The sequence below is a fragment of the Polyodon spathula genome, chromosome 10 (assembly GCF_017654505.1).
Source record: "Polyodon spathula isolate WHYD16114869_AA chromosome 10, ASM1765450v1, whole genome shotgun sequence".
Taxonomy (NCBI): domain Eukaryota; kingdom Metazoa; phylum Chordata; class Actinopteri; order Acipenseriformes; family Polyodontidae; genus Polyodon; species Polyodon spathula.
In genome coordinates, this window is record NC_054543.1 from 32,398,714 (window position 1) to 32,407,787 (window position 9,074).

Here is a 9,074-nt window from a genome sequence, read left to right on the forward strand (position 1 = left end):
TCATACAGTCAAGGAAGAGTATGTGCGTGTCCTGGTTGTTCGAAGTTCCCAGTCTTCACTGGAGATTCCAGAGGGAGAGTCGCATTGACTCTGGTGCTCCGGCAGGTTATGGAGGCAAAACTGGACAGACTTTCTCTTCATCACGCTACAGAGGACTCTACAAGCCAGATGTCTAGCTAGCTCAGGTGGACACCTGCAGGGCTAGCCTTTGTTCTTATACTCCGGCGTAGCTGGCTGACATCTGCTCTTGTTTCCTGTGTAAAGGAAACTGGCTGTTGTGGGATTGGAGTACTGAACCTTTGGTTCTCCTAAGCTGTGTGGGGAATTGCTGGGATGAGGGGGAAAATAATTGGACATGTTGCTAGTGACAAATTCTTTCAGTGGGGGTTAAATTTGTTGTACTTAATTGTTGAATTAATTGAATTATTTATTGCAGTTTAGTATGAAATGTTGTATGTTCACTTATTATCATATTATATTTGTTTTGGTTGTTTGGAATGTGTTCATTTTAGATATTTGTATAGTAGTGCCATTTTCTGTTTAAATTGTGTTTACATAGGACTTTTGTTTTGGGAAGTGATAGAATGGCTCTCATGGACTTCCAAGGAGCCAAGTTACATCATTAGGCACCAGGTTAAGTACATCATTACCTGTTACATAATCCCATTTCGTCCAGCCTATAAATAGAGCAGACAGGAAGCAGGAAGTGAGACGCTGGAGAGGAAGGGATCAGAAGAGCAGCCAGTTGTAAACACAGCAGTGGATTTACAAAGTAGATGCAGGAAACCACAAATGCTTTTGCAAGCGATAAATGGAAGTACTTTTCAAGTTATTATCGCTACAAAAGGAATCCTGTTTGCTGTATTTGACTGTGGGGTTCATGATCAAGTTGAATATCCTTACTAGGGGAGTGATGTGATATTTTGTTCAAGGAAGAAGAGACATTGAATCAAAGAACCACAGTGTTTAGAAAAGGGACTGTGCTGCTGTTGGTGTGACTATAACTTTTCATGATTGGAGTGCTGCTTGATCCCTCCCACAATATTGCCACACCACGGTCCGAGACCTGAGACCTGAGGTTCCTGCCATGGAACTGCCCACCCCGCTCTGCCTAAAGTTAAGTACTGTGACCAGGGTCAGGCCTGTGCATGTAAGATGGATAAGCTGACCATAGTAATGGGGCCAATGCTACGTGCTTGGCCTGGGATAGATTGGGATGGGGGAATAAGTGACTATTGTTTGGGTGTGTTCAAGAACCTGTGGGTACTCGGGTGTATTTTTTCTTATTTGTGTTTTTCCCCCAGCTGGAGAAGAGGAGGACGAGCAGACAAGGCATGGGAGGTCGGTTTGTGGGCCCCAGCTGAGGTTTGGGGTGGTCCAGTGGAATCTAAAAAAAATACCTGTGCAAAGGAATAGAGAAAGAAAATAGGGTTAATAGTATTATAATATACTGACTGGGGTTTTCCTGTTGTCATAAACACGAATAGTGGTGACAGACATTCTACATTGTGAGTAAAATAATTGGTTTAATTTAATCAATAGGTTTAATTTTTTTTTATTGCTCGCTCTATTCATTCGTGTCCAGTGCGCATATCCCTTTAATTAAAAATAAAAAAACTAAAACATGAAAATATGAAAATATGTGATCCACATCTGTATCATTGATATGGCCAAAGGTCAAAACAATGGATCAGTGAAATAGTTGATTTTTACTGGACAATACCAGAAAACATTTGAGTATGAGTAAGCACTGAATGGATCCTACACTGATGATTGCTTCTAATAAACTGCTTATCCCCAATTGAAGTACCACACAACATACTACAAAAACAACACAATGATAAGAGGATTTGTTTTATAAAACTTCTGGAGATAAATATGAAGATGGATTTAAAGCCTTGGTTCCTATAACCACTAAAACTATATATAATGCTAGGAAAGTTTATTTTTGTTTCTAGGCAGTTTTACATGTTTAAAGTTAGTTTCCAAAAAAAATACCAGGTTATTTACATCGGTCTCCACCCACATAACCACAGGATGATTCTGAGTGCAAGAACAAGTCCAACAGCAGACAGTATTCATCCACACTGAAACTGGAGAACATGCTGCCAAAACTGTTTGTCATCTGCACCTTCATTGGTTATTTGAATGGTAAGCCCATGTTTTTGGTCTATAAATTAATGTCCAAGTGATAAAGCTTGATTGGGGAATATAGTACTGTATAAAGTCAAGCCTCAAGAACCAGGATTAAGTTTACAATGTATATTTCTACTGTAGCATTTAATTAAAAACAAAGATTTAAAAAAAAAAAAAAAAAAAAAAAAACTACATTAAAACATTGATCCTGATTTTAAATCGTCACAGTCAGTATTTGAACTTTATGTCACTTGAATCTTAGAACAATAATAATGTCATATACACATTGATATATATATATATATATACATATAGATATATATATATATATATATATATATATATATATATACACATGTTTAAATATACTGTGAATACAGCATTTCAACACGTGGTGTTATGGGTATTTTCTGCAGGAATATACTTAAAATAGTCAAAACCTGAATTAAACAGTGAGCCTCCAAAAGCATGTGGCTGCAAGAGTTGGGGTGATTTTAAAGAAGTATTTTCTTATTATTTTCGCAATTTTGACAGTGTTTTAGACTTGTGGTCTTTGAACATCTGATTATTATGACGAGGCCCAATTCTGTAAACAGTTTAATAATGTTCAGACCTTTAACTTGAAAACATCTGTCCAGCAGTTTGGAATCCTCATGCGGTAGATTTACTGTGTGACTAAAGTAGCCTCACATGCTAACCTCACCCAGGTAAATGTGGGCACAAACAGAGAACCTCAAGAGAAGAGACTATTATTATGGAATCAACTTAAGTATGTCACACTTTGGGGTTTAACCAACCAGCTGCCCATTTATTTTTGCAATTTTTTTTTTTTTTTTTTTACAATTTTTTCATTCTTAACCCTCAAATAAGCCATTTGGACAGTTTTCAACACTATTTTTTGCTATATTTTGCTATAATAACAATAACAATGCACAGTTTTTAATTGTTATGAAAAATTGAAATATATTGCTTCAATAGAACATAACAAAATAACAATGTTTTTACAAATTTAGCATTATACAAACCCTTCACCAGTGCTAAAGTCTTTATCCAGCACCTATACATCAGAAAACTTGAGTCGCAAATTTTCAATCACATCATATACTGTATCTTCCATAGTTTCAGGTACGGGTGTGTATCGCTGCTATATGCATTATTATCTGTTAAGTGTAGTTTACTTCATCAGCAGAATAAATCGTTCATTTTGACCAGTACCAGTCCTGACAAGGTTTCCTTACAACACCAACAAATAAATAAATACCCTCATCTCATTCACTGTAGCAAGCATCCATTTTTTATTCCCGGCTATGCTTATCTAGCGAGGGGCAGGTGTGTCAAACACATTTCTTAGGCACTGCTGCTATCTGCCAGTGAAAAAAAAAACCTGCAGACTATAGTGGTATATATTCTGCTTATTGATTCGGAAAACTTGATGTGAGAAACTTTGCAGATGCACAGAGAAATGCCTGCATGCTATTCTCATGGGTATGACACATTTGGACTCACTTGCGCTCCACGTGGAAATCGTGGGATAAGTAGATGGGTATAGACAAACTAATTATGATTTAACTTGGTAAAGTCTTACTCAAGTTATTGGGAGAACCAGGGATGCCTGCACATGCGCATACATAGTCATACTGAGCTTTTTACATATAGACAACAGCCGCTTAACCCACTTAATGTAAAACTTGGTAACAACAATAGCGGTATCAGTGCACATGTCACACTGCCATTTTAACACGTACATGCTGATGTAGGTCATGGGGATCTACTTTTTCATGTGATAACTATATCGTTAGGGTATGGGATGTGAGTTACTGATATACTTGTTATTGCAGCAGTAGTAATAACATCGTGTAACAATTATTATTTTTTTTTTGTTCCTGGGTAGTAAGTGTTATTTCCTAATTGCTTATGCCTCAAAAGTATAGAAAATGGCTATTATTCCCCACAATAACAACATATGAATCCAAATTAACATGTATTTATACTAAAGTAATACAAAAATGACTACAAAAGATTTAGAAGTGAGCAGTTTTTCTAGATTTATGATTATACTGTAAATACATGTTAATTTGGATTCAAAAATTGTGTTACATAGTGTAATCAATGTGTATCCCTTCCAACCAGCATTACGTGCTCTAATCTGATTTGAGATAAAAAACATTGGAGAAAACAATTCTAAAAGCAATTTCCTGTTGAGAGAGAGAGAGAGAGAGAGAGAGAGAGAGAGAGAGAGAGAGCAAGAGAGAGAGACAGACAAAGAAACCCATTAGAACAGCACATAGGTCCAATAAGTATTGAGGTTCCATATTTAAGTGGTAAGAGCTATTTAAGTGGTCCCAAGCGTTCAAGTCTTAATAGCAAGAAGCCTCTTTTTTAAATACAGTTCAAAGGTAGCATAGTCATTGAGAGACAGTGTAAAACTATAGACCTACATCTTCACCTAAACACTGTCACATGTTCAGTATTTTATATCTCACTAATATTAATTAGGGCATTTTGTAACATTTTATGTTAGACTTACATCTCCTAAGTCATTTAATCTCAGCTGTGTCTTCAGGGTCAAAGTATGTCTTTGGCTGCATATCATGTCCCATATTAGATATGCAGCTGGCTGGTTAATATGAGGAAAGAAGATCTAGAAGGGGTAAAGAGAAAGTCACTCTTCAGGTAAAAGGACCTATGAAGTACAAGTATAACAGACTACTTGAAATTCAACAAATAATAGTTGCCTTATTAAACATTCAATGCAATAACACTTTTAGGTATCGCCAAGCATGTAGAACAAGCATGTTGTGTGGCTTATTAGGTGGTACCTCCATCTGTCAAGTTGCATTGCTCCATGCAGTTTGCTGTTTCCATAGCAGCCGGGGAAAATACATTAGCACGGGAGCAAGTACAGACAATAAATGAATAAGATGCTCTGTTACTTAAAGGTACATGTGAACCTCATGATGTTAAATGGCTATATTTTTCAATGTAAGCCTTTCAGGTCACACAGCCCCATCTTGTTGCTGCCAATAGCTCTGGATTTGCCATGCTGTCATGTGACTACAAATACAGCAAAGAGATCATAGAATTAAGGACTTACCTGCTTCGGGCAAGACACAATGACACAATAAGTTGTGAGCCATCAGTCAACGAGAACAAGAAAGGGAGCCTCTGCCTGATGGAAAGTTACAACAACAGTGTGACCCTCACCATCATGCTGCTCAGTGTCTCAGATGCAGATCTGTATGTTTGCAGAGTGGAAGTAAGATCCCCTCCTCCATTTGTTTATGGTGAGGGGACAGGGACCATAATATATATTGCTGGTAAGAACTTTTTTCTTTTCTAAAACATCGAGTTGTATTGAAGCAAATGCTGTCAGCTCTATTGTGACCCATATGATATATAATTAAGTCAGAAAAAAAATCGTAACTCAATACTTGAAGATTTTGTGCATGTAAAATGTAGTCAATAATCCATAGTGGCTAATTGAGGACATCGAAATTAACCAAATTGGAAAGTGGAGATCCTAATGTGATCTTGAACAAATTCCTATATTCTTATATTGTTTTTTAAATGAAAACAATAAAAATACCCCCCCCCCCCCCCAAATCAGTCCCAAAGAATCATTTTATGATATAAAACATAATGAAACGGAGGAAAATGAAACGATAAATACAAGAAATTAGAAAGCAAAATCTAACAAAGAACTGTTTTATCTTTCAGAGACGTCACAGATTCCACTTTCTCAATGTACAGGCTTTAATTGGCCCGTGGTCTGGGTTACTGCAGGAGTAGGTGGGCTTCTCTTGCTGTACAGCATAATTATAACTCTCACCTGCTTATTCTTGAAGGTGAGAACCCATCCAAATACTGTTTGACCAACTGCATTGTATTTACAACTGCAGCATGCATGATCAAGGTCTGTAGTTTTGCTAAATTGGTTTAGGACTTTAAAACTTATAGATGTAGACCTTACACTGTACTTTTCATGAGTTTTGTTTAGTAAAACATTCTGTTGCAGAATTTTAAACTCTGTGGCATTAATGTTTTCAGCAGGAAAAAGATCACTGATTCTGTTAGTTGTTTAATAGTTAGAGGGTAAATTTTTTTAATTGGTAAGTGGGTTTTGAGTACATTTACTCATTGTTTTCCAAAAGTATGAATCGCTTTCCTTTCTTAGTTAATGTTATGTTTTGCACCTTTCGGTGTTTAAGTACTTTTGATACGTACAAGCAATCTTTATGTAACGTCAGCTGTGGGCAGCAGATGGAATCAGCAGCTGTTCCAGTTTGCTGTAACAAGATGAAATGAGATGATGAGATCTGCAAAACTGAACTTGAAACTCCAAAAGACTTTGGTTGCACATTAATGGAAACAGAACGTTTATTACATGTTAGGAAGCAAGCAAAAAGCAAAGGGAATTTTTCAGAGAGGAATTAAACAATTGCAACAGTATAGAGAATATACTTCAGTAAAAATAATGAGGATAGCCGCATAACCCACAAGTACGATAAAGAATTAAAGTACACATAATCTCAACACTTCTTGTACAAGCAATTGTAACATGATGATAAAATATTGCTATGCTTCTTTTTCAAATGCTGAAGATCTCTTGGTTCTTAGCTTGTTGTTTTTTTTTTTCATAATGCAGCACAATGGATTTAAAGTTGCTGTTGCTCCCAGGCTCATAACTTTTATTTTTCTGTATGGTAGTTCAGATTTTCTCCAGTGTTCTTTAATCTTACCATGTGATATACAGCCCAGAAAGAGATTATATATTAAAGATCTACAGTGTCGGTGACACACATTATGTAAACTAAGATTCCAAGAAATGCCGGGACAAAAATTGATGCTTAAAACTATTTTTCAGAAAAGAGACACGGGTGAACCTGACAGCAACAGTGAATACATGGATATGAGGAAAGTGATGTCTGAAAATGCAAACAGGAAGAGAAAAAGGGACAGGAACCACAATTCTGAACAATTTCATTTTTAATTGTGTTATTCCTCACGTACATACTGTTTGGTATAAATCAAAACATGAAATGAGAAGCTTCATAATAGTGGAGCAAATGCATCGTAGTAAAACAAGAAGAGCCTGTTTTTGCATCAAGTTGTGAATACTGTAACAAAGATTATAATTCTCCTGCTTTTAGAGCTTGCAGAAGCCATGGCTTGACTGTTATCACAGTGATACTCCTGTTAGTACTAAGACAATGTTCTGTCCGGAATGAGAGGCACCGTTGGCTATTCTGCACGTTTACCTTACATGGCTCATGCACTGTATTGTTCAAACCATAATATTAGGAGGCTGAGCAAAATAAAATCAAGGTTTTAGCTGCTAACAATTATGAAGGGCAGAACATACACAGGTGATGCTGTTAAACAAATACACTATCTCCATTGCTTCTGTCAGACAGACTGACACAGACAAAAATGAAATGCGTTGGCTAAAATTGGCAGGATTCTGCCAGTTTCATTCAGCAGTTTTGCTACTGGGGAGAACTTTATTTTAGGGAAAGACTGAAGCTCCTAAAGCCTCCCCTTTAAAAATGTTTTGCTCACTTTAAGCTATTTTAAATCTTGTTCTAGATCATTACTGATTGATTTGTGTTTATATTTGCTGAAATTTGCCATTACTGTTAAAAAATGGTTATATCATGGTTACATAATAAAAAAATGTGTTCCTAACTGTTAGACTACACTTGTGAAAAACAACAAGGCTTGGGGGTTTGTACTGTCTTCCTTTTTTCAGCTGAATTGTACCACAACACACTTTCGTGTGTATTTGGGGGGAGTGGGTTCTTAGTTTGCTAAGCAAAGACACATTTCATGAAGATAACCCATTACCTTACACAAAAATCAAAGACACCTCAGGGGGAAGAATTGTGGGGTCTGTGGTAAATGGTGCATAAGCTGAGAAGAAGATGTTTGCAGCTGTACGGTAAGAAATTAACATGTGTTTTAATGGATAAGACACTATAGGATATTACAGAGGTCGAATTGTAGATAAATTGAGATGCACATTTGGTTGGAAAATGATACTACTGACATGAATATGACACTAGTATACAGTAATAATGTGGTCACTTTAAAATGATTGTTACAGTAATGCAATGATCACTGCACACATTTTCCTTGGTACAGGGTGATCTACGATATTATAATTGCAATATTTCAGGGATGGATATAACTCCTATTGCATAGCAGTTTCACCCCATTCCAAGTTTTACTAGGAGCTTGATTGTATAGATAACAAGCTCAGATGTGTCTTATTAAACTCACAGTAAAACCAGGAATGGATCAAACTGCTATACAATGGGAGTCTTATTTACATTCCTGTTTTTTAGTAAGCATGGGACAAATGTCAAGACACAAGCTGCTTACACCACCTGCATCAAGTCATTTTAAACCAAGTGTCTCATCGATGCATTTGTTTGAGATTCAACACATGATGGCAGGAATTCATCTCACTACTATATGACAATGCTTCCCTTCCATTAGATCTAACTGAGCTCATTCAGTTAACACAATTATATATCTACACAACAGTGTCAGGGTTAGAAACTCGGTCCTGCACCCAGTCCTGGATTTCAGTAGTATCCTAGTTTAGTTAAAGTATTGACATGATCAGGTGCCAACAATAACACCCCTGATAAATGTACCCTGAACTGATTGCACTTATCATAGCATGAAGAAGTCTTAAGACTCTCTAGGTTTACTATTAGGAATTATTCAGGCAGCTATAGGGGGAGGAAGAAATTGTTTTAAAGGGGTCTGATTGCACAAAATCCTGCCTCATGATAATATACTCAATTGATGGTAGTGACAGCAAAAAATTAAAATTATTGCAGATTATTTTGCCTTGGTGTCAAGTTATTTTAATGTTTCAACCTGTATATCCCCTCAGAACATTCAGATTTGTTTCCACTTAATAAAAGTAC

At 36.5% G+C, this 9,074-nt stretch overlaps 1 protein-coding gene across 1 annotated transcript; it reads left to right on the plus strand.

Moving 5' to 3' along the window:
• Window positions 1-737: 737 nt before the first annotated feature.
• LOC121321470 (cytotoxic T-lymphocyte protein 4-like) lies at window positions 738-7,845 on the plus strand. The gene is made up of 5 exons (XM_041260432.1): window positions 738-1,341; window positions 2,037-2,151; window positions 5,124-5,453; window positions 5,854-5,981; window positions 7,001-7,845. Exons 1-5 carry the CDS (start codon window positions 1,156-1,158, stop codon window positions 7,124-7,126), a joined length of 885 nt encoding a protein of 294 aa, XP_041116366.1. The 5' UTR covers window positions 738-1,155; the 3' UTR covers window positions 7,127-7,845.
• The last annotated feature ends 1,229 nt before the right edge of the window (window positions 7,846-9,074 follow it).

Excerpts from the sequence above, each read along its gene's own strand:
- LOC121321470 (XM_041260432.1), top strand. The coding sequence starts at position 1,156 with ATGGATAAGCTGACCATAGTAATGGGGCCAATGCTACGTGCTTGGCCT. Across the intron at positions 1,342-2,036 it reads GAGCAGACAAGGCATGGGAG|GATGATTCTGAGTGCAAGAA; the intron begins GTCGGTTTGTGG and ends ACATAACCACAG. Across the intron at positions 5,454-5,853 it reads GACCATAATATATATTGCTG|AGACGTCACAGATTCCACTT; the intron begins GTAAGAACTTTT and ends TTTATCTTTCAG.